The sequence below is a fragment of the Colletotrichum graminicola genome (genome assembly GCF_000149035.1).
Source record: "Colletotrichum graminicola M1.001 genomic scaffold supercont1.3, whole genome shotgun sequence".
Lineage (NCBI taxonomy): Eukaryota > Fungi > Ascomycota > Sordariomycetes > Glomerellales > Glomerellaceae > Colletotrichum > Colletotrichum graminicola.
This window is the reverse complement of record NW_007361007.1, coordinates 708,889-734,205: the sequence shown is the minus strand read 5'-3', so window position 1 is coordinate 734,205 and position 25,317 is coordinate 708,889. Positions and strand designations below refer to the sequence as shown.

General features: G+C 55.4%; 7 protein-coding genes and 1 non-coding gene across 8 annotated transcripts; 4 read left to right on the top strand and 4 right to left on the bottom strand.

Moving 5' to 3' along the window:
• Nucleotides 1-2,590: 2,590 nt before the first annotated feature.
• GLRG_01125 (vegetative cell wall protein gp1) lies at nt 2,591-4,844 on the top strand (the record flags this gene model as incomplete). The annotated part of the gene is made up of 4 exons (XM_008091810.1): nt 2,591-3,453; nt 3,527-3,842; nt 3,916-3,993; nt 4,134-4,844. 4 exons carry the CDS (start codon nt 2,591-2,593, stop codon nt 4,842-4,844), a joined length of 1,968 nt encoding a protein of 655 aa, XP_008090001.1.
• Nucleotides 4,845-6,322: 1,478 nt separating this feature from the next.
• GLRG_01124 (uncharacterized protein) lies at nt 6,323-7,469 on the bottom strand (the record flags this gene model as incomplete). Its single annotated transcript, XM_008091809.1, has 2 exons — nt 6,323-7,127; nt 7,216-7,469. The coding sequence occupies 2 exons, from the start codon at nt 7,467-7,469 to the stop codon at nt 6,323-6,325; spliced, it is 1,059 nt and encodes a 352-aa protein (XP_008090000.1).
• A 2,434-nt stretch (nt 7,470-9,903) lies between these two features.
• On the top strand, nt 9,904-11,058 carry GLRG_01123 (uncharacterized protein; the record flags this gene model as incomplete). The annotated part of the gene is made up of 1 exon (XM_008091808.1): nt 9,904-11,058. The coding sequence occupies one exon, from the start codon at nt 9,904-9,906 to the stop codon at nt 11,056-11,058; it is 1,155 nt and encodes a 384-aa protein (XP_008089999.1).
• A 287-nt stretch (nt 11,059-11,345) lies between these two features.
• GLRG_01122 (major facilitator superfamily transporter) lies at nt 11,346-13,152 on the bottom strand (the record flags this gene model as incomplete). Its single annotated transcript, XM_008091807.1, has 6 exons — nt 11,346-11,537; nt 11,594-11,982; nt 12,073-12,249; nt 12,303-12,514; nt 12,583-12,794; nt 12,877-13,152. 6 exons carry the CDS (start codon nt 13,150-13,152, stop codon nt 11,346-11,348), a joined length of 1,458 nt encoding a protein of 485 aa, XP_008089998.1.
• Nucleotides 13,153-14,617: 1,465 nt separating this feature from the next.
• GLRG_01121 (uncharacterized protein) lies at nt 14,618-16,684 on the bottom strand (the record flags this gene model as incomplete). The annotated part of the gene is made up of 1 exon (XM_008091806.1): nt 14,618-16,684. One exon carries the CDS (start codon nt 16,682-16,684, stop codon nt 14,618-14,620), a length of 2,067 nt encoding a protein of 688 aa, XP_008089997.1.
• A 676-nt stretch (nt 16,685-17,360) lies between these two features.
• On the top strand, nt 17,361-17,434 carry GLRG_13037. The gene has a single exon. It is a non-coding gene; the product is annotated as a tRNA-Asn (tRNA).
• Nucleotides 17,435-17,748: 314 nt separating this feature from the next.
• GLRG_01120 (acyl-CoA dehydrogenase domain-containing protein) lies at nt 17,749-19,270 on the bottom strand (the record flags this gene model as incomplete). The annotated part of the gene is made up of 5 exons (XM_008091805.1): nt 17,749-18,209; nt 18,269-18,512; nt 18,568-18,647; nt 18,708-18,911; nt 18,964-19,270. 5 exons carry the CDS (start codon nt 19,268-19,270, stop codon nt 17,749-17,751), a joined length of 1,296 nt encoding a protein of 431 aa, XP_008089996.1.
• A 1,669-nt stretch (nt 19,271-20,939) lies between these two features.
• GLRG_01119 (uncharacterized protein) lies at nt 20,940-22,440 on the top strand (the record flags this gene model as incomplete). Its single annotated transcript, XM_008091804.1, has 5 exons — nt 20,940-21,134; nt 21,236-21,502; nt 21,656-21,870; nt 21,961-22,071; nt 22,134-22,440. 5 exons carry the CDS (start codon nt 20,940-20,942, stop codon nt 22,438-22,440), a joined length of 1,095 nt encoding a protein of 364 aa, XP_008089995.1.
• Between the last annotated feature and the right edge of the window lie 2,877 nt (nt 22,441-25,317).

Genomic DNA, 25,317 nt, shown 5'->3' with positions numbered 1-25,317 from the left:
CCGTTGAGTCATTCTGGACATGGCGTCGGCGGTTAAAATCCGCAGTCTTGGAGGGGTTGGTTGGTTCCTGTGGACGGGTGTGTCCTCAATGAATGTGTACAGTGACATGCAGAAAGTCTGAAGTCAACCACTTAACTGGCCCCTATCCACATGACTTCAGACTTTCTGCATGTCACTGTGCGTTCCCGGATGCTGAAGCTTCCCCCGCTCCTCCACGACGCCGTCGCTGCCGCATCCCAACGGTGATACAGGTGGTGATGGCGATGGAGGAGGGAGAGAGACCCGGCGGCGGTCGACGTGCAGAAAGGAAAAACGCATGGCGTCGTGGGGGGGGGGCGTATACTCCCCCATATGTGTGTGTTTGTGTATGTGTTTCATGCACAACTAACCATCCGGGTCAGTCAACGTCAAAAATACGTTTTCTCCCGCTCCTTTGGTTCACGTCGTCTTTTTTTCTATTTCTTCCGAGATGCCGAGGGGCCTTGGAAATAGGCCTCCTCATCGCAACGAGAGTGGAAACACGAAAGGGTGCATGACGATTTCCATCTCCAAACACGCGGGGGATGAACCAAACAGACGTCGCAGGATGCGGACAAGGAGGGGAGAAAACGCAAGCATGAGTAGGAGGATGATATGACAGAGGGAGAGAGAGGGGGGGGAGGGCTCGCTCGTGCGGTAGCGTCGTTTCTCGGCGGCTACGCGCATATGAACTGATTCACGCACGTCGAGCATTGGTCGAGGGACGGCTTTTTTCCATCTTTTTTTTTCTTCTTCTTTTCCTCTCGTTCGTTACCACTGTCCGTGTTAACGTACCGCTGCAGACAGGCTCTGTATGCATGAGGATGGCAAGAGAAAAGACGACCAGGCACGCTGATTCGTCTCCGGGGGGCATATGCAGCGCCTATCCCTTATACCTCAGCTCCCTTGCCTGGCCCTCGCCCTCGCAATAGGCGACTCTTGCGAGTCTCTGGCGAATGGCCCTATGATTGAGACGCAGCGCCAGTTCGGGTCATGCAACCGGGTGGGTGTGGCCTGGCTGGTCGGGACGGGACTGGCGCCGCCGCCGGCGCAAAAGGGGGGACCCGAGGACGGCGGACTGGTCGGCGGGTGACGAATCGGAGGGCGTAGACATGGGGGTTTCTGCTAGACGGGCAGACGCCATCCATCCATCCTCTCCGTCTACCCATCCCATCCTCTCTCAGTAATACCTACCTACCTACCTACCTACCTAGTCTCGGGTGTACCGTTCCACTTGGGAACGTATGGACAAGTACTTGGCCCTCATATGCGCGAAAGAGAGAAACATGCAAACACACAAACACATGGGGAGAGACGAGAGTCTTGGCTTCGAGGTGAGCTGCAAGATGGGAGGGGCGGGTTCCTTAGCGCACTCATTGTGACCCCTTTCGCCTGGGATCATCGACCTATCAAATTCTCTGAGAAAGGGGGGCCTGGTCCGATAGTGAGGGCGCGAGCGGGAGTTGATGGAGGGGGAGAGAGGGCATACGGAAACAAACCAGAGAGACACATGACGGCCATCCCCCCCTTGTCACATGGTGGCACGGCAATAGAAGAAGAGTCGGCCCAGTTTCCTCTAGATTGATTATTCATTTCTGTTCTATTCTTTGGGGGTTTCCGTCTTTCCCAGTTCCCTCTCTTCGGCTGACGAGCAAGTCCCGGTCGACTCCCCAAGGAGGCTGTCAGCTCCCGCGCCTTTGCATATCCCCCCCCCCCCCCCCGTCCGATCAAAGGTCAACGCCGTCTCCGGGGGACATCCCTTCCGATCCTCCGTCTAAGCCTCACAACCGCGGTAGATCGACACCGGACGGGCCCCCTCCGCACAGGCGTCGATTCTTCCCTCTGCGCCTATCTCAAACGCAACCGGTCAGACAGGTAATAGACAAAGAGAGAGAAAAACACTGGAGGTGGGCGCAGTGTTTCCAAAATCGTACGACATCGAGATCGCCTGGATCCGCGCCGCTTTGTTACTCACGCACACGCACGCAAACCCCCCGGGCTCCGATCGCCCAACATCGCCAACCTTGCTTATTCCCGTACAGTGGGCGGAGCGAGAGGCATCACGGACGCCGCATCCGATCGGTGGCGCCCAAGGTTTACCTTTTGTCGAGGTCACCCTCTCCCCTCTTCTGACCGAGACACGACGTCTGGAAAGACGGTCTTGAGGTGGTTGGAAAGCCCAGCAAGCCTTTCCCACGAGTCACCGAACGCCGCGGCTACGTACGTAGTACACAGAACGGCCACCCGCTCGTGTCGCTCTCTCGTGACTTCGCTCGTGGTCCGCATTGGCGTTTCCTCGTAAGCCGAAACCGCAATTTCTTCAAACCCCCCTCCCCGACCGGCCGTGAGACCTCTTCTTGCCTTCCCTCCGCCAACTGTCCTGCGTGCGGACCGCTCCGCCGCCGACTCAGCTCCTTGTATAAACCCACCCTCACGCCAAGACCTCGGGGGAAGGGACCTCGAGACCAGGGGTTCGCCAACCGTAAACAAGAACTCGACCTACCTAGATCCGGCAGTGTAAACGACGCATGCACGCCACGATCCGTGAAGAAGTTTGAATGCCTCCGTCGCGATGGGCTTCTTCGATCGCAAGAAGGTCAACAAGACCGCCCCCTCGCCGGTGCCGGTCAAGCCCGCGCCGGTAAACGCCCCGGGTCACCATCACGCATCATCGCCGCCGCCGCCTCCTCCTCCTCCTCCTCCTCCACGGTATGCCACGTCGACGACGCAGACACCGGGGTACTGGCAGCCTCGGACACAGTATCACCATCCCCCGCCTCCATACCACCACCCGCAACAACAGGAGCTGCAACATCGACACCAGGTCCAACAACAGGAACAGCAACAACACCGCCCCCAGGGGTGGTCTCAACACCCCCAACGGGACCCGTACGCCCAGCCCATCGTCGTGAACCAGCACTACTACCTCCACCCGCCGCCGCCGCCCTCCTCCCACCTCGCCCTGGCCGCACCGCCGACGACCACGGCGACGGCGACAGCGTCCCACGCCGGCGGCGCCGGGGCTAACCCTTGCCCCTTGGGCCTCGACAAGTTCGCCGGCTCGGTCGTGACCATCGCAAAGGACTTCGCCTCGCCGCACTTCCTCGAGGAGCCCAACTTCCACCCGCACGCCGCGCAGCTCATCAGTTCCACCGCCGTGTGCATGGACCAGATCGCCGGCCGCTTCAACGACGTCATGACCCTCATCGACTGCGACAGGCTGGTGGGCAACGAGAAGGCCCTGTTCTCGTACCCGCAGGACGGCGGCGCGAGGAAGACGACCAAGAGGAAGGGGTCCTCCTCCTCCTCCTCCTCGTCGTCGTCCAAGGGGCAGTCGGCCGCTGTCACCCCGTCCGTGGTTTCTGGAAACTACTTCGCAAAGGTCGAGTTATACGCCAACTCGAGGTTGCCCATGAACCTTCCGCCGCTGAGACTGTAAGAAGCAACCCCCCCCCCCCTCACGATAGAAGTGAATTGAGAGAGGGAAAATCGCTGACACCCACGTCAGATACATGCCCACCTGGCCCATCCTCTGCATGGCGGCGCAGTACGCCGAGCGCGTGTACGACAATCCCAAGGGCGCCGAGCGCGACGCCCACGTCTCGGCCGACTGGAGGACGGGCACCAAGGCCATGGTGATCAAGTCGGTGCCCATGGACCACGTCGGCACCATCGTCTTCGCCATCCGCGGCTCGGCCAGCGTCCAGGACTGGGCCGTCAACCTCAAGGCGGAGCCCGTCCCGCCGGCCGGCTTCCTCGACGACCCGGGCAACTCGTGCCACGCCGGCTTCCTCGACGTCGCGCGCAAGACGGCCATCATTGACGTATTTGCAACAAATCCGCCCTTTGCGCACAGTAACGCAATAATGCTTACCCAGCAAACCCTGGCGAGCTTAGGTGACCGATAACAGTTCGGCTCTACGCAAATCCAGAGCACTCCAAAAAGCCTTAGACAAGTTTACAAACGTGACAACGGTCAATTGTGACTGCGTCGCAGGGGTTCCCCCGCCCTACCGCTAGTAGATGCAGGACCTAGTTACAACCTCGGTTAGATGGATTAAACGAACCTATGATTACGGAGATCGTTTGGGCAAAGACCATTGACACATCAACAGGAAACCCACTTCTCCCGCCGACATGTAGGTCCGGGAACATTCTCGTTAAACAGATTAAAAAGGCGATACTTCGACGGTGTCACGAGGTTGCGTCCCGAATATTTCGTGCCGGAGTATACAGTACGCCGTCTGCCGCTGCAGCGGCCGGACCGGCCCGAGCTGCGCAAGAGCCTGTTCCTCACCTTCGTCAATGAGGGGGACCCGGTGCCGCGCGCCGACAAGGCCTACGTGAAGAGCCTGCTGGAGCTGTTCGCGGCGCCGCCGCCGAGGGAGAGCAAGCCGGCCATCTCGGCGTTGGTCGTCGGCGGGGGCCAGGAGAAGAAGAAGAAGACGGACGCGGGGAGCCGGCTGGCGGCCAAGGCGAGCAAGATGTCGCTGACGCAGGCGGCCAAGGGGTGCCGGGACTCTTCGGACAGGGACGGGGGCAGCGACGGCAGCAGGAGAAGGAGGAGGCCGGTGTGGAACCTCCCGCCGAGCACGCTCAGCTCGCCCGGCCGGATCGTGGTGCTCCGCAGCGGCGACCCCAAGGCGAGGGTCAAGGACCGGAAGACGGTGGCTGAGCGGCTGGACGAGGGGGTCGTTGCGCAGACGGTCACGGACGAGGAGCTGCGGCGGGTCGTGTGGGGGGACCCCGTGTGCCACGTCATGAGACTGTACTCGGGGAGGATCGAGACTCTCGCAGTCGGGGCTGTTACTGGGAAGCATGGTTGAGGGGGGGGGGGGGGGGGTAGGTTGTTCAGTGGGCGGGCTTGGTGATGGGCCGCGGAGAGACACGAGGCGAAAGGGGGGATGGTTTGGAGACGGTTCTATGGCGTTTTCTTTTTCCACTTGGCTGATACCATTGCTTCATGATGTTAAGGCTGGATGGATACCTTTGATGAATAACGAGTTATGATTCCGTTTCAACTACAAGCTGCTGGTGATCCAGACGGCGGCCCCCATCATGTCTGGGGACTTTGGATAGCCCAAGAAAAGGTTGATGTGACTTTGAAACATGTGTTAGTTCCCTGGCCAGCCTGCTGAGACTCTACATCCGCTCCTGTTGCCAGCCTCCCACGACGTTGTTCAACCAGCCAGCTGGAACAACATATACAACCACACTCTTCGGGATTCCAGCATGGCAAGATTCAGACAAATGACCCTCTTGCGTGCGTCTAGATTGAAAAGTTAAAGAATAGATGCATCTTTGCATGCTCCTGAGAATATTTCTTTTACTTTTTCATCTTCCGCGCCGGCAAGACTCTGAACCACAGCGAAATATCCTTTTTCTTTTGTCTGACATAGTTGGCGACCTTGCCTTCGATTCCATCGTTGTGCCAGGTTCAACCTAAAGGCGAGAGGATCAAAACGCGATCATGCTTAACAATCAGGCCAAAACCATTGCGTTGATGAGTTACTTTGCAGTCGACCCAAATCTCAGAACGCGAGAGTGCCCCGATGCGTTCGCATGGCTGGCCCCCGTCCATCCCGCACACGTCGTCGACCAGGGAACTCAAGTTTGCGGGCCTGGATTTAAGCAGGTTTTCAAATACACATAGAGGCGAGTATATCTCTCTTGGGTAAGGCAACACCAATCTTTGGCATACTTATGAATGCTTAACACCCTGCAGTATTACGACCCTCCCCCCACGTACCGTGCCCGCCTTGGTCACCAGCATGCGGCGAACAACTTCACAAGTAATAGCCAGATACTTCAAGGTCTTGCTCTGCCTCTCTCATGCATCTTTTGTCACTCAAGGCGCGCGCTCATGTGGGTAAAGTTTATTTTAGTGTACGAAGCAGCTTTTATTGCTCTCATGATTGTCATATACATCGTCTGGGGGGGGGGGTCACGCATAAATGCGTAAAGTAAAACCACATTTTTACTGCCCCACACTGAGATAGGCTCTGTCCTCATTTCGCAATGGTGGTGAAGGGCGCAGGCAATTATGGTATGCCAGGAAAGCCTGGTAAGAATCAGGGAAATATCATAAACCCCGAGGCTGAAGAGGTCGGGGGGCAGGGGTTCATAATCCATGTCGGCGTTACACTCTGTTGAGAGGCATCTCGTAGGAGACACACAGAGTGGAGTCGGACTGAAGGGGTGGGGGATGGGGTGTCAGCCGTGAGGCCGAACCATGGTTCTCCCTGCACCAGTAAGGGGAGGGAGATGACGTTCTGGACCAAAGGCCAGTTTCGGCCATGCATGTTCACGGCAGACTCAGAGCGCCGATCCCCGCCGTCAGGTTGAGACCGACGGTCAGGTTCCCCAGCACGGAGCCGGCCAACCAGCCGCCGATGAGGTCGTTCACGTCCTGGGGCTTCTCCCGCATGGCCCAGTGCGTGCCGTCGACCACGCCCCGGGCCAGGCTGTCAAAATACACGTCCATGCCCGTCGACAGGATCGGCGGCAGCGCCGTGTCCCGCGACCCGCCGATGTACAGCGCGGGCTGCGTATACTTTGAGGCGTAGGTGCCGTCGGCCGGCAGCAGCGCCAGCTCGTCCTGGAAGTTCAGCTCGCTGGTGCGGTACCAGTTCAGCGTGCGGTTGAAGGGCTTGGCGGAGTAGGTGTCGACGTAGAAGTCGACCTCCTCGGTGGTCATCAGCGGCGTGTCCTTGGTGACGCCGTCGAGCTGGTCGAGGGCGAGGCCGTCGCCGCTCGAGTTGAAGGCAGACTCGCCGTTGGGGAGCACCGAGCCGTAGAGGGTGTTGAGGATCTGGCGCACGCGCGTGGCGTTCTGCGCGTTGACGGGGCCGATGTAGTCCTGGATGTCGTCGGTGCGGAACTGCAGCTGGTAGTGCAGCGTGGGCAGCGCCAGGGCCTGGTCGACGAACGTGATGCGCGGGGGCGCGAACGGCGTGCTGACGACGAAGAAGGCGGCGACCAGCTCCGGGTGCCAGAGGGCGGCGCGGTAGACGACGGCACCGCCCCAGTCGTGTCCGCCCAGGATGATGCGCGACACACCGAGGTGGCTGGCGAGGGCGGCAATGTCATCCGAGGCTCGCTTGAAGGTGCTGAGTCGGACAGGTCAGCCACATCGTCCCAAGGGAAACAAAAAGCTTATAACCGCTAATCAAAGGATCGGCACGGCAAGTTACTCACTAGAGACCAACATCTTCGGGCGCGTCAGTGCCGCCGTAGCCCATCATGTCCGGGGCGATGACCCGGAGGCCCTTGGAGAGCAGATAGGGGATCTGCTTCTGCCATCCCACGGACAGGTCGGGCCATCCGTGGATGAGAAAGATGGTGCCGACAACCTTGCCCGCCGGCTCTGCGTGTATGTAGTTGTACGTGACCCCGTTCAGCGTGGCCGTCTGGTACTCGAACTGCGGGAAGCGGGCGGATTCGACTGCCATCTTGACGGTGATGGTTTTTATTTAAAAACGAATTAAAAGTAAGCGAAAGTGTATAGCAGTTGGTCATGATAGAATCTTGAAAGACACAGGCGACGGATTGCCGTCATCTAAGTAGTCTCCTCTATCCGTACGGTCTACGGAGTACCGGATATCGATTTTGAAGCAGCGTCGCAGTCGATGTGGGGGACGGAGCTTATTTCCCATTCGAACTTGCCCCACCTTCCTAACCAGGAGTCCAATCTTAATTTCACTGCGGCGAGTAAAGCCATGGTCTACTCAGTCATGTATGCCAAGACAACGGCGCGCAGCTCTGCGCTCATACTGCCTCGGCATCACGCCGACCCGTACAGAGACCCCGTAAGGCCTTTCCCGGACGGGAAGACTTTGCGCGGGCGAAGCAGTCAGCGTGCCCACAAGTTCCTAGAGGAAGGGAATCCGCCTATTCCGTACCTAGTCTGCCAACTAGGTAAGCAACCCAGGGGTTCATCCCATGTTTCTATCATTACGCAAGGCTAAGTTTATGTGGTAAGAGTTCTTGAATATTACACTCTCTCGGTTTCTGCACGTAAAGTGATCCAACGCTCGGCAGTTCCGACGGATCATCGTATCACCCAGCGCGCAATTCAGTGACCGTGGTAAGACTGCTCAAAGTCTTCGTAAAGACTCGTGTATAAGCCTACGGAGCAGCCGTCGTATACTGAACAATACCGTTCGAGTGGTCTGTTTCTGCATGGACAATCATCATCGGACAACTGCGGGCGCCGGGTGTTCTACCCAGGACGGGGCAGAGCATGTCCTGCAGGTGTTTCCCACGACACGTGGATAATTCTCCTTCACGGCCACACGGCGAAGGGTTTCACGTGGCAAAAGAAAAAGCAAAGAAAAAGCTAGGCTTAACTTCAACTGCCGTTGAGCGGTGTTGGACAGAGCTGGGCATCACGCTCTTGGCAGACGTTGCCGATAAGTCCATACCAGTAATGGCAATGCTATCGGACTGCAGCTTGCGGACTTTTGCCAAGTGTTACCGTCTCCGTTTCACGTCATAGCCAAGGTGGGCAAGTTGCTTTTTTGTCTTCTCCGCAGGACCTGCTGAGTTTAGCTAGACTTCAACTTCGGCTAGGAGAGAGAAAGGCAGATCTGCGACTCTAGATATATGCTGTGTTGGATTTTCTAGCACTCCGACTGGCTGAGGGAATGCGGGCATGAGTAAATCACCTGCCTGAGTTTACCGACCCCCAGATCCTACGCGATGCCTGTCGACGGGGTCATCCTCTACAGGCATTTCAGGCGTCCGTCAGTAATGATATTTTTGAACAAAAAGCGCGTTTTGGCATTAGTTATTGACAACTATCCGTATCCGTACTATCCATGAATTTACCAAAAGGGGTGGCCAGACGTAGCTTTGATTGGCGGGTACGGGGTTGCCGCTCTGTTATAGATTAATAAGCAGTGTGGTTAGGATCAGGGAAGATGTAAGGATAGAGATACCGCTCTAATCAAGAGGACGACATACACAGTTTTAGAATCATTTTAATTGTTATATTAAACTCCCCTTGTAATATTCCAGAGTCTTTCTTACTCGACTCACACCCGTGCATGATAACTCATAAGCCCTGGAAGCCTTCGCCTACCCTAACACCGCTTTTGAAGATGCCCTGATCAGGACTCTCCTCTAATGAGTGGAGTTATTCAAGGCTAGTCAGACGAGGCATCTTGTGTTGCTGGAGCATGTTATATATCAGAAAGCTCTCAATATCTTTCTGAGATTATGCACACGGAACAGTACTGATAGCGTATTGTACGAAACCCTTGTGATACCAAAGTTGCAAACAATGCTGGCATCCGTAGTCTTCTCTAAGTGCAAATGGAATGACCACATTTTCCGTATTCTGAAGCCGTTGCCATGCTCGATTAGACTTGCTTTGTGAGGGTTCGGGGAAAGCAAAAAAAAAAAAAAAAAAAAAAAGGATGCAAACGGACGAGGCAAAGCCACTGTTTAGTCCGCCAAGAATCGAAAAGCATCGTGCGACCAAACCGGAACGGAGGATGGTTCAGCCCCAGGGAATGGTGCCGTCTCGGAGTGGAATACATCGTATCAGATCCCCCACGGACCGACCGCTCACGAACGGGACTTACGCAGCACTGCAGGAAGGGGGATGACGCGAAAATACTGGCTCTATCTCAAGCATGCAAACCGCCGCCGTTACCAGAGAACAACAACCATTCGGCCGAGGAAACTGCAAACGTCCAAGCCATTGATCTGTTCGCACAGGTATGCTTATTCGAGGAGAAAGAAACCCGTTGTGTGCTTAGAGACGTGGCGCACGCGCCATTGGAAGATGGCCGAGGGTCCAGATCCAAGCCAACGTGCGGCTGAGAGGACGAAGGCTAGCAGCTCACGCCCTCAGCCTGCCTCGTGCGTGTAATAAAAGTCATGTTCTCGACGTATCGATATGGGGGGTTCTTCAGGCTGAGCGTGTTCGGTTTTCTTTTCTTTTCCCCCGACGCCTTTCCCGGTTGCCGTGCTGCCGAGCCCTTGCGACATGTGGCTCGTCGGCTCTCCGTTCGGACGCCTGTCGACGAGAGACTACTGCGATGGGGTGGACGGCAAGGCCTTCTGGCCCGCGACGAACGACACGTACTACCTCGACTCCCCCGTCCTGCTGAGCTGGTTCGCCGGGAAGGCGAGCAGCTACACCAGCACCACGGCCGCTCTCTGGAACGTCTGGCTCCAGGACGCTCAGTACGACGAGAAAGCAGCGGCGGGAGCGAAAGGGTTCAGGGATGTCATTTACTGTTAGTTGCCCCCTTCCACCCCCGGCGGAACGCGTTTTGCTTCCCCTCCACTTCCCTCCCGACCGGCCGCGGAGCTGACGAGGGCGCGCTCGCAACGGACCCAACAGCGGGAAACTTCACCTACACCGTCGAGGGCGACAACTGGCGGTGGGTGCCCACCGACGTGTGCAACCAGACCGTCGTGTCATGCATGTGGACGGTGCCCCGCGACTTCCGGGGGACGGGTAGCTACGTCGTGGTCGCCGTCCGCGAGGCGGCGGCCGCTCTGCCCGCGTACACGGCGACAAGCGGCCCGTTCACGATCGTGGCATCCGGCGACCCCACGGCGTCGGCTGCTGCCACTGGCATCGGGCCTCCCGGATCCTCTGGGCCTTCTGGGTCCTCTAAGCTGCCCGCGGAGACCGCCGTCGCTCCGCCTGCCGCCGCCGACGGCCGCGGTATCTCAACGGGCGCCGCGGTCGGGATCTCCTGCGGTGCGGTCGTCGTCCTGCTGGGTCTGGCCGGGTTGCTGTGGTTTCTCTGGAGGCGTCGAAAGGGGACGCTCGGCGCCGCTGCGAAGGCCAGAGCGCCCGGCCGGGAAAACGGGTACGAGAAGCCGGAGCTGGACGGGCGGGCGGTGGTGGCCGCGAGGGAGGAAGCCGGCGTCGAGATCGATCGCAGGCCGGTCCACGTGGTCGAGTTGGACGGCCAGCAGACTTGGGACAAAGAAGGCGTTGCGGCGGAGACGCACGAAGCGAAGAGCAACGTTCATGTTAAGTCGTCGTCGTCCGCGGCGGAGCTGGAGTCTGGGTAGCCCCGGGGGGGGGGGGGGGGGGGGGGGTTGGAGGCGGCGGTGAAGGCTGCGGTACGGCGGACGTACTTGGGTCTTGGAAATCTACCAGTTCTCTATTGAAGATCATCCCCTTCTATACCTGTCTATAAGTCTCCTTCCCTATGAATGATTACAGTCTTCCTGAGATATCTATGTTTGCCGCCTAAATGTGAATATGAAGCGCTCCAACCAGCTTTCAAACAAACAGAAATGGCAAATACCAGCAGCACTTGAGCTCCAAGGTGTTGCTTGCAGACCGCACTGCCAGACTATTCTGGCACCACCTCCGAATCCCCGTCGTGAACACTGCCGAGGGTCCCGTTTCTGCGTCCCCGCTTTTCGAGGAAGGCAATCAACAAGATCACTGGCACGGTTAAAGCGCCTGTCACCAAGCTGGCAATGTAGCCCTTGCGGTAGTTGGGCGCGTCCGTCACGGGAAAGAAGATGAGCGGCCACCACGTCTGTTTTTCTCGTCAGCACCTGCAAAAAAGACCCGGGCTCGGGGGGTCGCACTCACCACAAAGGCAAAGTCGAACGAGTTCATGAAGCCCGTGGTGATGGCGCGGAGCTGCAAGTCGTGGGCCGTCAGGTCGGCCATCCACGAGTACCAGAGGGCCTGGGGCGCGTAGGTGGTGCCCATGAGGTAGAAGGCGAAGAAGTAGCCGGCGTCAGGCGGGTTGGAGATCAGGATGGCGCTGCTGACGACAAAGGTGAAGCCGATGCACAGAGACGCCTCCCAGCGGGAGCGGAGCCTGTCGGAGACGGCGCAGTAGATGAAGGTGGCGACGATGCCCGCCGCGTAGGTTCCGGTCGGGTAGTTGTTCTGCTGGATGAGACTGTAACCGCGAGAGGCCATCCAGAGAGGTATGACATTGTTACCGATGGCTTGGACGCTGAGGGAGTAAACTGTGCTCGTTATGTCAGCAGCAATGTTCGGCATGGGCTTACGATTTGATCAACTCTAATGTTCAGAAGGAAAAAGTAAAAAAAACTTACGCATGAAGGCGGTGGGAAGCAGCCAGAATTGCCAGCTGAGGAGAACGCGCCGGAACACGCTCAGGTCCCACGCCGTCTTCTTTGCTCGGCCGAGGCGGGTGACGGCGAGCTCTCTCTCTTGGGGTGTCAGGAACCTGGCTGTACGGTGCTCTGGCAGGTCGGGGATCGCGAACCAGCCTTTTTGAGGAAGTCAGCCTTCTCATCACCTCGGGAGGGGCTGCTGTGCCTACCAAAAACAGCGAACGGAATGGTGACACATGACACGACGATGAAGATGAGCCGCCATGGAGCGATGGGGCCGTCCGACAGAGAGGCCAGGAGGCCTGCCTGGATCCAGCCGCCGGCCATGTTGCCGAGGTTGCCAAATGCGCAAAAGACTGCGGCGCGGGTGGCGAGCTCGGATTGCTTGTACCACGAGCCGTAGATGAAGTGCGCGCCCACACTGGGTTGGAGCAGGTGTTAGCCTGTGGCTTCCACGATCGAAGAGGGGTGGGGTAGGACTGGGCTTACTACGCGATGGCCGAGAAGGCACCTTCGAAGGCGTTGAGAATGAAGACTTGGTAAACGTGGGTCGCTCGGAAAGTGACCAAGGTGAGGACGCTCCAAACGGTGTTGGCGGTGACAAAGACGTAGCGGGGCTTGAAGACGGTCAAGACCGAGGTCGAGGGGATCTGGAAGACGGCATACGTGACGAGGTAAATCGTGTGCATGTAGTTGAAGTCCTAGAGAGGCGGCGGTGTGGTGTCAGGGCCGCATGGCATGGTGAATCATCATTGACATGCGTCTTGGGGGAGGGGTGTTTACCTTGCCTTGGAAGTGCAGGTCCTCCTTCATGCCGCTGATGTAGGCCGTGTTGTAGCTGGCGCGGTTGACGCCGAAAAGGAACCACACGACGGAGAAGTAGATGAGAACGGTGAAGTCGAGCTTGATAAGCAGCGAGCGCTGGACCGAAGGGGGACCCCAGAGGGCCTCGACAAACCTTGACGCCATGTCGGACTCGGAGACGGCGACCGGGCGTGGTGACGGGATCGGGTCAGGAAGAAGCAAGGGCGAGGTCTCGGAAAGGGTGACGGCTGCCATTTTGTCTGGTTCGCGCCGGCCGACGGAGTCTTGCCTTGTGCAAGGTTGAACAGGTGCGATGTCGTCTTGCAGCGTTGCAGATTTCGCCATCTCGTCGATATATGCAGCACGCCATCATGCGCATAAGCGAGGTTGGGGGAGAAAGGTGCAGAATCCAAGATAGTATTACTGAGTACGGATAGATAGCGGGGGATGTCGGTCCTGTCTCGAAAGCTACGTAAGCCGTCAAGAAATCGCCGGATCCGTTAACGCTTACTGCCTGTTAACCCCGCCCCCCTCCGATAAGCAGCGGCCGCGGGGGAAGTCCTGTTGGTGGCATACAACCATGCATATTCAAGTGCAACTGCCTCGCACAGGTTTCTTTTTTCTACACATCAATACGGCTGCTTATTGTATCTATAGTCATCCTAATTTTATACCCGATGTCAGCGAGGGCGGGTTGGGGAAACTCTTCACTATACCCCCCAAGGTTGATTATCTGTACCGGCTGTCGCTGTAATGAAATTCGAGAGGTTCCTTATCCTAGCTGTCCAGGTATCCCAGCTTACGTAAGAGAGGGGCACATAGCGGACCCACATTTGCTTACTGCTTACAGGAAGCTGTTGTTGCCGAGCCGTCTTCCCGATCGTGCCTGCCCCTCCTACCCACCTCCAGCCCTGTTCCATCGCAGTGTGGCTATAATGGATGGGCGGGGAATATATTCGTCTCTTGGATATTGATGTGTTCATCCTTACTAAACTTCATATCGTCCCATCATCCTATGTCGATATGAACACCGTGCCACGATTTCACAGTTGCTTGCTTGCATACTCTTGGACCATCTGAAAGTGTAAGCGGTTTTTCGTATAAGCGGTTCACGACCGACTGATGGTACGACATGGTTAACACAAAACATATATTCGATGGACAATCCGTGCAATTTCGAATCGTGATTTGATGGCAACACGTCATATAAAGAGAAGCCTTGCTGCCAACCCAAGACAAATCCTGGCCTCGCCTCTGCCAGACCTTCCATGCGTCGTTCCCTTCACCCGCCATTACGGGCTAAAAGTCATGGATGCGTTTCATACATGGTTCAAGCTCAGTAGCCAACAGCCATGCATTTACGGCACGCCGCCTGGATACAGGAGCTCGGCCGATATACCCACGTGCCGCTCTCCCATTTTGCCCCTTCATTGCACCGGCATCATACGAAGACTGACAGGAGCAAAAGGATAAAGCGACGAAGGAGGAGGTTTGCTTTCTAACCCCGGACCGAGTAGATGCCCCGGCTGGATCCTGATATTATTCGCTAGCCAATTTCGACGGCTAATCCGTACGCCTTTCCCCGCCGTGCCCAGTTGTGCCGACCGGTTTTCCACGCCTTGAAGTTTCTAGCCCGAGTTCGAGTGCCCGGGGCCGTAGTCCGAGTCTATCGAAAAATAAAAAGAGAAGAAACCCCCTAAAATGGTTCAGTCCACCAAACCTAGTATTCTTCTTCATCTCCCTCGTCGTCGGACTCGCCATCGTCCGCCATATTCATGAACATTCCATTCTCACCGTCCTCTTCTTCCTCACTCTCATCCTCATCGTCCATGTCATCTTCGCTGTCGACAACGCTGCCCTCGGATCCCCCGTCCGTCTCGGACTCGGACTCGATGGGGTTCCGCTTGCGGTGCGTCATGAGCCGCTGGGCGAGAGACATCTTCTCGGGCGGCGCCGGCTCGTCCTCCTCGTCCTCCTCTTCGTCCGACACCGGGTTGTCGCGGCGGTTGCGGGCGAGCTTTTCGGCGAGGGAGAGGGGTTTGTCCCCCGCGCCCGCCCGCTCGCCTCCGTCGTCTGAGCCGCCCTTCGCGTGGACGTCGACGCCGCCTTCGTCCTCATCCTCGTCCTCGTCGTCGGAGGGCAGCACTCGGGCCCGTCTTCCCGAAGGCCGCGCAGGTTTCGCCGCCTCATCTTCGTCGCCCTCGTCGTCGGAGAGCACGACGGGGCCGCGGCGGCCGGTGCTCCGTGACGGTGCCCCGTCATCGTCTTCCTGCTCCTCCTCCTCCTCGTCGGAAAGGATCACGGCGCTGCGCCGGCTTGCGCCACGCGAGGGCGCCTCTACCTTGCCTTCACCTGGTTCTTCTTCGTCGTCGTCGTCGTCGTCTTCCTCGTCCGAGGACACGGCCTGCCGCGCGCGCCTGCCACCCGGCCGAGGTCGATCGTCGCCAGACTCCGGCTCGGGACCGGAGAAGTGGGCCGCGGCCCCCGAGCCGTCCACCATCATGCCGCCGTCCTCGTCTCTCGGCGGGGAAAATCCGCCAAAATCCGATGCTCCGCCCTCGTCGTCCTCGTCGTCGCTTGCCTGCCGCGTATCGATCACCAAGTCGTCTTCGTCTTCGTCGCTAGACTCCCCGTCGATTGTGGCGTCATCGATACCTTCACTCTCGTACTCGTTCTGATCAGACGAGCCGTCGGATTCTTCCGTACCGCTATGCTCATCATCGCCCGAATCATCGGCTGCGGGCATGTCTCCGTCGGCGGCCCCATGCTTTGCCACAAAGGCTTCGAATCGATCCGCGGCATCCCAGCCGAAGCACATCATCTGCCAATAGTCGATCTCGCCCAGACGCGCGACTTCCTCGTCCTCCATAAAATCCGAGCGCTCCTCCCTGATCTCCTCTACCTCTGTCATGGCGGCCTCAAACCGTTCCGTCATCCCGACCTTCTCCTGCGCAAAGTCACGGTGATTATCGACGTCCGGCCAGCAGTAGACAAAGTGCAGGTCTTCGCCAGTGTGGACGTTCTTCCGGAGCTGCTCGATCTCGTAGCGGTGTATCCTGTCAGAGGCGCACCAGCCCATCCTGTGCGGTATGCGACGGTCATTGTGCCAGGTGAAGTCGAAGACGTTCTTGAGGTTAGGAAACGCAAGGAGTAGCCGCATTTCCCATGGGTTCAGGTCGGTGTCCATGGCCAGGTTCACGACATTTTCCGAAAATCCTGGGACATTCATGTTGTGCCTCCAGTTCTTTTTATGGTTGTTGAGGTGCACAACGTCCCGGTGTTTGTGGAAGCGCACCAGGCGGCGTCCCTCGCGGATGGCCAGTGTGTCCGGGAAGGCCTTGAGGGCGAGTTCGCGGCTCTCGTGGTGGACGGCGAGCATCGCGCTCGCCGCGGCAATCTGGTTCTCCAGGGTCGCGCTTTCCCAAATACTATCTTGCTTCGGAGAGCAGACAACCTGGAAAGAAAGAACGCGTGGGAAGAGAGCGAGGTCCGGACAGAAGAACTGCCAGATGCGATGGCGCAGCTCGATGGGAAGCCTGCGGAATTCCGGAAAGAAGACGCGGGGCGCACGACGTCGGCCTTCGCCCAGGATTGACTCGTCTTCTGAATCCGAATCTGATGAGTCGTCCGAGTCGCCGCCAAGTGACTCAGACGCTTCGACGTCGAGGAAGCCAGTGCCGTTGCCGTTCTCGGCTCCGGAGTCGCTGCCGGACGATTCAGAGTCGGAGGCATCATTTTGCACGAGGCCAGCTCCCTCGGGGCCCGACTCGTCGGATGAGTCTGACATTGTAGAGAATGCTGTTTATCGATGACGAGCAGACTTCCTCTTGGGGTTATTTATTTGTTAAAGATTGGATTGTTGGGGGGCTGACAGCGGACGATGCTGAAAGCAAAGTGAGAATGAAAATGAGACGCGACCAGCCAATCGCCAGGGTCGAACATTGATGCGCTCTCACGTGGGGCGGTACGTACCTGCCCCACCCACCCGGGCTTCACCGATCCACACCGAAGTCATGCCGGGGGGACCTTCATCTGCGAACTTCCCTCAACAAGCAAGACGAACCGTATGCGACGACAAGCTGTACAGCCAGCTGACCAGGATAATATGATACGAGGGTATTAAGTACATGTTTTCAGACTTTCAAGTACTCTTTCACTAAGAATTATTCTTTAAGTAAAGGGCAGAATCGAAAACCTACAACGCCAGTCGCTTTACACATCAGCTATCACCATATTAGTTGATACTATTTCTCTAACCAGCTTCAATAGAAGTTCTTTTTACCTCGTCTTGTAAAGTAAAGCCGAGTCCTTCGACTTAAGCAGGTCCTCCGGGATTCATGAACCCTGTCAACAGGGTTCCTCAACCATCCTTCTCCACACACGAACAACGATCCACAGGGTGCGCTCCATATTGCCAAAAATACCGCAGGCCGTCAATCCACCAGACGCATGGCATCTCAACATCCCCGATGGCACAATTGGCTAGCGCGTCAGACTGTTAATCTGGAGGTTGGTGGTTCGAGCCCACCTCGGGGAGGTTCAATGGTTAAATTCCATCTCATCAGTTGAGATTTTTCTTTTTTGTTTCTGTGAGAGATGAGATGCAGCCTTAATCGCATAGAGCCACATCTGTTCCGTGCTTTTGAAGACTTCTTGTCGAGCGATGCAAATTAGAAACTGCGAATTGTCTTTCGCAAGATCGTCGGTGCGGCAATGAGGATCGTCTTCTGACCCTGTGCCAAACATGACTAGCCGCCTCTACCCTGTCACAAGCAGGCTCAACCCGTGTTCGTTGACGAACTAGAAACCTGAAAGTAACGAGTCCTAATAGAAATAAACTTGACCCTCGCATCATCTCACAGCTGCGCTTATTTCCTGCCGCACAGCCAGGTCCGAGATGATTTCCTCGCTCCCGCCTCCGACAATGTTCACCCGCAAGTCCCTGTTGATCTGCTCAACTCTCATTCCAACCTCGCCTCGTTGGTATCCCGCGCCACCGAATATCTGCTGGGCTTCCCTGTTCGCAAGCTCGAGGAGACGGCCTCCGTGGACCTTGGCCAAGGCGATCCTCGAAGCCAGCTCCGTCCCCATCGACCCCGTCACCTGAGCGTGGTACGCGATCTGCTGGAGCCAGGCCCAGTGCGACTCGACGTAGCGCGCCATCGACACGAGCTTGTGACGGATGATCTGATGAGCCATCAGAGGTTCGCCGAAGGTGTGACGGTCCATGGCGTAGGCCCACGCGTCTTCGAGACAGATCCGGCCTTGTCCGTTCATGAGGACTGCGAGAATGAAGCGCTCCCGGTTAAAGTCTCCGACAGTGTAAGTGAATTTCCCCGGATAACCGCGCGGGGGAGACACGGGGACTTACTTGTCATGATGTAACGAAACCCAGAGTTCTCTTGCCCGATGAGGTGGTCCGCCGGTACTTTGACATCATCCAGCGCCACCCACGTGCTATCTCCAGCATTCCAGCCACTGTTCGTGATCCTGCGTCGGGACACTCCCGGAAGGTCGAGGGGAATAACAAGGACGGAGATGCCGCCGGCCCCCGAGCCACCGGTTCGCACAGCGGTCGTCATGTGAGTAGCTCGCAATGCGCCTGTGATCCATTTCTGTTCTCCATCAGATATCAAGCCCGGCCTTACACATACTGGCTGTTTGGCCTACTTTGTGTCCAGTCACCACATAATGACTGCCGTCTTCACTCTTGATTGCCGTAGTTCTTAGGTTCGCTAGGTCTGAGCCACCTGCACAGTCTCAGTACTTTTCTTTGTGCGGAAATTTCCTGCGAGCTTCGCTCAACCAACCGGTAGGTTCTGTGCAGCCCAGACAAAAGCTCGTCTGGCCAGTAAAAAGGCCGGTAAGCCAGCGTTTCTTCTGCTCATCCGTGCCGTGGTGGATGACAGGAGGAACCCCGATGGTGGACCCGCCGGACATGCCGGCCGAGACGCCGGCCGCCCATATCTTACTCAATTCGTAGCTCACGACGAGAGAGTGGAAAACATCCCATTCTGTTCGTGTCAGGAATAAAAAAGTCCATATGCTGGCGTGGAAAGACGTCACCCTCAGCCGGGACATCCCCCGGCAACGGAACGCCTTGACGGTATTCCTTGGGCAAGTCGGGATATATCAACCCTGCTTTCGCATAATGGAGCCTCGCTTCGTCGGGCACCTGCCCCTTCTCTTCCCAGTCCAGGATATTTGGGGAGATGTGCTCCTCGATGTACTTGCGAACGTGATCACGCACTCGACGGTGGCTTGCCTTGTAGTACGGCGAGGCCAGGGGATTGTACCAGGACGGCTCCGCGAAGGGCGCGCGGTTGCCATACGGCTCCGTGATGTACTTTTCCGGGGATATTTGCGGTTTCATTTGCACAGACGTTCCGTTACAGGACTTGGCGCGTAGCAAGCACGATAAGTACCTCTAGTTTTGAAGCTGGATGAGCTCCATTAATTAGGCCGAGCTCGTGGTCAGCACATGATCCGGGCGCCGCCAGGTAAGCCGGCCAGCCTAGTGTAGGTTCTGCATTCTTGCCCCGCTCTTGGAGGTCTTGGCCGTCGACGTTAGCTGCATCATGTATCGTATCACTAGTTACACAAAAGTCTCCAACCAACCTGGTCGTTCCTGTTGACTCCAAGTTTCAAATTTTCTCGCTCGGGACAACGGGATGGTGCCGGATGTAGATGCTGTTTTCATTCGCCATGTTCGCCGTGTTTGCCATGTTCATCAAGATCCACATTTTGTTTCAACGCGCTTGGCATTTGCAATCGAGGAATTCGAAACCCCATGAGCCATGCGTGGTCCCTGTGTTTTATCTCACAACAAACGTGAGTCGTTCAATGGCTCAGGTAGCGGGCAAATTGACAGGCCCCTTTTGGTATCTGTACGGCCTCTAAGCTCACCTTGGTTAGCCCGAGAGGATCACTATATTCCATGACCGGAACCTATCTGTCCAGCCTAAACCCCAACCCTACGTGTTATAAAGATCCGTAGGGTCAACAATTAGGGTCCGGGTTGGGATTCAGGTTGGTTGAATTGGCTCGGGTGATGGAATATGGTATTTTTGTCATTGTAGTAGAGCAATGTGGCGGTGGTGGCGGGTTGGGTGTGCTATTATTACCAAGAGGAATCGTCAATTTATGTGCTACCTTGGCCGGACTTAACGAGTCAGACATGACGGCAAACAATAAAGTTGCCCACTCAGCTTCAATTGCCGGCCTGAATTGACTCCTCTTTGACCTGGCTAGTGGCACCGAGTTCTTCCTTTGACTATTAAGTGCCTGTTGGCCAAGCATCGTCTTGAACAGGGACACGGCATGTTCGAGTCCCAGGCTTTTCCAGCTCGTTCGTACAACTCCAGAGATTGGGAATTTCCGAATTGTCTAGAACATGCCTACCGGTAGTTGAGCAAGTCCTTGGCCAACAATGGAGGGGGCACTTGCACCCTAGCGGACGGATAAGCATGGCTTTCCCGCCTTCGCTCAAACTTGGTCAGTATACGGATATAAATCGGCTATGGAACGAGTCGAACCGCTTTTATGGTTCTGCCAGCTGAAACCATACTCTCGAGCGGAAACCTGGAAGCAGTAGGTATTATTTCGGCAACGACCCCGTAGTATTACTTGGATGGTAGTGGCAACATACGATCGTGCCACGTTGTGGGGTTTCCCAACTCACACGTATACGAACACACTCACTTGCGTCTGCACTGCTCAGCCGTTGGGAAAATAAGCTTCCTGTTAAGATTCATCATCTTGAAGGATGCATACACAAAGTTTCCGTAACAAGTTGCCTTACGCTTTGCCAAACTCTGTTTGGCTCGCTTGCCAAGACGGCGTTTCAAGACATGCTGTCTCCCCCCCCCCCCCCCCCCCCCCTCCAAACCTCTCCTTCGGACCAAGAATTATTCTAGTGCTTTTCTAATGTCAAGACCCCAGCAATCTAGCTGAAATGTTGGATCTTTGTTCATTTCCCTTCGACAAAGTGCCGGAGTTTTGACACTTCGCCTCTATGGATACCAGATCCAGGCCTCCTGGACATGTCTCAAGGCATTCCTGATATGACGCCGGAACAACTCGCGGCCTTCAAGGCCGAGAGTCGGTCTGGCGAGATCTTCAACATTCACACTGCATTTTTCGTCCTGTCAGTCCTGTCGGTAGTTGCGCGACTGGCCGCTGCAAAGCGCTCGGGGCGAAAGATCACTTGGGACGATTGGCTAGCTGTGATCTCGCTGGTGAGTTAAGACCCCTTGGTGGCGATATCGCACTCTTTCCAGTCTTCCTGCACTTCAGAAAAGAATATCCGTCGGAGCATCCGACTCACCAGAGTTAAAAGTTGTTCATATCAGGAGTCTTTACCGGGACGATGTTCTGGCTCAAATTTGGGCTGGGCAGGCATGCGATTGTCGTTGAGGAGGAGGACCCGATGAACCTCACGCGCTTTTTTAAGACCATCTACGCGAACGAAATACTGTATCCCATAGGATTATCGACCGCACGAATGTCGCTCGTGGTTCTGTATAACCGTATATTTGGACTCTTCAAAGCGAGGTTTTACCTATGCGGCCTGATGGTTTTCATTGGGATGTGGGCTGTTTATGCTGTAAGCTTTCCCCCTTTTCCGTCAACCTCAAGATTCCACATCCTCTTTGGATTAAGCGTGGCTTTGCAAAGTAATGTCATTGTGTTTGCGTATTGTCCACTAGAGGTGCCAAGGAAACACCACGTACCAATCGGGCGCTAATCTCCATGCTAGACCTTACCGACCATTCTTGCGTGCAGCCCAGTTCAGAATTTCTGGACCAGCCACAAGGACTGCATTGATCTGTCCAAACTATACATCAGCATTGCAGTCGGAAGCATTGTGACGGACTTCGTGTTGATAATCATTCCTATACCGTACGCCATGAGACTTACGATGTCTCCTGTAAAGAAAGCTCTTCTCATCTCGTCTTTTGTTTTCGGCGGCTTGTAAGTCCTACCCAATTCCTGAGCAATTCAGCAGAGGCGCCTGTACCTCTTTCCAACGAACAAGAGCTTATAGTAGCTTTCCAAATATAGCAACTGCTTCGTCACGATCATTCGGTTGGTCAAGGTAACAAGTTTCAGTTACGCCGATCCCACCTGGGGAACTGTCGATTTGATGATATGGACAGGGTTGGAGGCGTATTGGTAAGCGAATCCCCAGTCCTATTACCAAAAAGCGAGAACGAATGTGGACTAATTTTGGATAGTGGCGTCATATGCTGTTGCTTACCGACGCTGAGACCTTTGCTTCACATATATCGTTGTGGTAGCAATTTGATAGACACCGACAGCAACCCCATCGACGCGAGCCAACCCGACGTCTACCTCAAAATGCCACCGCAGATAGCATCCCGTTCGTCCGAAGAAGCCCTTGAAGAGTATAATTTCGTAAAGCTGAGCCTCCCCGATTTGCAGGAGTATGGTCGGCGGTTAGCCATCAGCAGGCTTGAGAGTCACCCTACTGTACATACACCGACATTACCAGAGACAGCACACTGCTCAAGATACCATTAGAATTAGTCTTTAATACGAGAGTACTGAAATAATTTTACCGATCAATACCGATTACATTAATCTATGGAAAACATTGCCTCATTGAATAGTGTCATTCACAATTCTAGCGATATAGTTGTTGAGCTGGAGTGATGTCTGCGCCCATTATTTTGGGAGGATTTACCATCGGTTTCAGTTAATCCCAGAAGTCAGGTCAATTGCAGGGCAAAACAAAGTTGATATTCACCTATATCTACAGCTTTAGTCTGCAATTCTTGACCAGGTGGGTACTATTGTATACGATGAAGCTGATGGCAGTCAATCATGAACACTTACTGTGGCTACGCCGGCCGTGTAGATCATCCCGTTGTGAAAATCCATAGACTGATAAAAGCTCAACCGCGAGCAATACCACCCCCTCCGTGGTGCATTGGCAGTGAAAATGTCCGAGCCAGAGATATAGGAGAGGGAATAGGATTGATTCCCTGTTCCCAGCTAATAGCTTCTCTCAACTGGTAGCTAGGACAACTAAAGAACAGCCTCTGATAGGCAGTAACACACTCGCGCAGCCTATGAAGGGCTGCAGAACTCCCCTGCAGGCACACGAATGCTGTCTAAAGACAGCAAGGGTAGTAGAAGATCCGAGAAAACAATTACCAAGCATTGCTCTGTTACTCTTTCATGGTTTGATAGCATAGCAGTGCCATCTTTATGGCCCGACTGACCGATTCATTAAGCGTCATGATTTTGGTGACTGCCGTCTGACGGCGGACCTTCAGTCCAGACGGAATCAATGTGTGAGAATGGCGTGCATCGAAGAGACTTGATCTCGATACATGGTTTTGCAGGCGTGGCCGACTAACCCTGCCTTGCAACCCACCGGCACAGTGGTGTTGACACCACCCGCTCTCGATAGAGTTAAACGGTCTTTATCATTTGAACTTAGACTGCGAGGCCGTCCTGGCTGTCTCTGGGAACCTATGTCCTTGTTTCTTTCTGAAAAGGAAAGACTCTCATAGATCTTAGCTTCAAAGTGGCCAGCTCCATTTATACAGCGAGTAATTGACCGCGAAAAAGACTAACAATGAGACGAGTTTCGCTCAATATAGGCAAATAATGACTAGAATATTGATTTAGGGGGGGTGACTATACAGGATAGAGGCCCTCTCAATCTTGAGCCTAAGACTCTTGCCTGGGTACTCGATTCACTACCTAGTCGTGTTCCTATCTCAATTTGACTCACAAACTCTAAAAGTATCCGGCTGTATGAAGCCCGGTACTTGAGATTTAACCGCCGGGTCGGAAAGCAAAGTAGCTCACGATATATTGTAGCGGTAATCAAACCATCTTAGAGCGGCTGTCAACTCTTTCGATGAACTACCTGGCCATGTGGGTATCAGGAGATGCGTGTAAGATCCAAGTGGTAGGATACTTCTACTTGTTGGAGTATTTGGACGCAGCATTTGACTTTACGCAGCTAGGGACCTCCTCATTCGCCGTTCACCGAATCGCAGAACTCTACCACATCGATGCACATGGATCAAGGTATAGTCTAATTGGCGACCCATATTGCTGAATCTTGTGGAAATTGTCTCCCATCGTATGATTAGAAAAATCAACAGAAAACCCTGAAAAACTGGTGAACAGTGTTGGACGAGGGCAAAAAGTCAGGTCATGGCACATGGGGGCGGAGATGCAGTCCGTTGACAAGAAAACCAAGTTGAATGATCTAACGATGGACCCCTTGGAAAACAATACTCATAGGTCCCCGTGGGAGGATGGCAGGGACCAAAGATGTTTACAAGGGGTCTCGGTTCTCCACTCCGCTAAGTTCTTACTACATACTATTATCCGTACTCCGTACATACCTAGTAGATATTATGTAGCCAAGGAAATCAAGATTTACAGGGTCACCTCTTGGCCGTATGTCCGGGGGGAGGCATTCTGCCCCGTAAACGGAACGGGAGAAGAGACGGCAAAAGGAAGGTCAACAAGCTTATGTGTGGTGGATTCTAGGCGAGGTTCTGCATGGGCGGACCTTTTTCATCTTTTCATTTCTCTATTCTTCTTCTTCTCGCCATTCAGCTCTTCCTACCCTTACACTCCCAGGCCAGTCCGGGGTTCGGTATGGAACTTATGCCCTTGGCGGCATCCCTTCTGTCTTTTCAACTCGAGAACACCCCTACCAAGGGGCAGCGATGCCAAAGTGCCAGCTGAAACTCGTTTGCTCTGGGGCCGAAGTGGTCTCCGCCACTGCGAGTTGCAACACTGAGGCACAGACGTCGGGAAGCACAGACATCGTGGAGCTCCCCTCCAGTTCCCGCGCGCGCAGCGTCTCCTTATGGCCGCTCTTGGAAAAACGTTCGTTAGGGTCTGACTCCTGCCGGTGTGTGCGTGTGGGCTGCGTGGCACAGCGGATAGGACGGAACCGGGATCCTCCCGCACACTCCATGGGTCCCAAGAGCGGAACTAGACAGGCGACCGTTGCTAGTGGCCCGAATCTAGCCGGCCCAGGAGGTGTGATTAGACTTTGGGTCCATGGCACGTAATACCTCGCTAACATGGGGGCCCATACCTTAGTTATGTGTTGCCTAATATCAGGTGACACTACTACAGTTCCTCATTACTATAACCCTGTTTTTGCCACCATCTCTGTTCGACTGCGCTGTTACGCATACAAGCACTAATTTCTACGTCTGCCGCGCGGTGGTAGAATACCTGTCATGCTCTAGAGTCTATCTTAGTGCAGCGGTGGAACGTGCGGGTGCATCCTCATATCTCTTTCCCCGAATTGAAGGAGATATAACACCAGGCCTGAAGCCTGTCTTCACAGAGAGTTTTGAGGCTAGGGGCCGTTTCCCCCGCGAGTCGATGGGGACAACTCCTCGCATGTGCGGG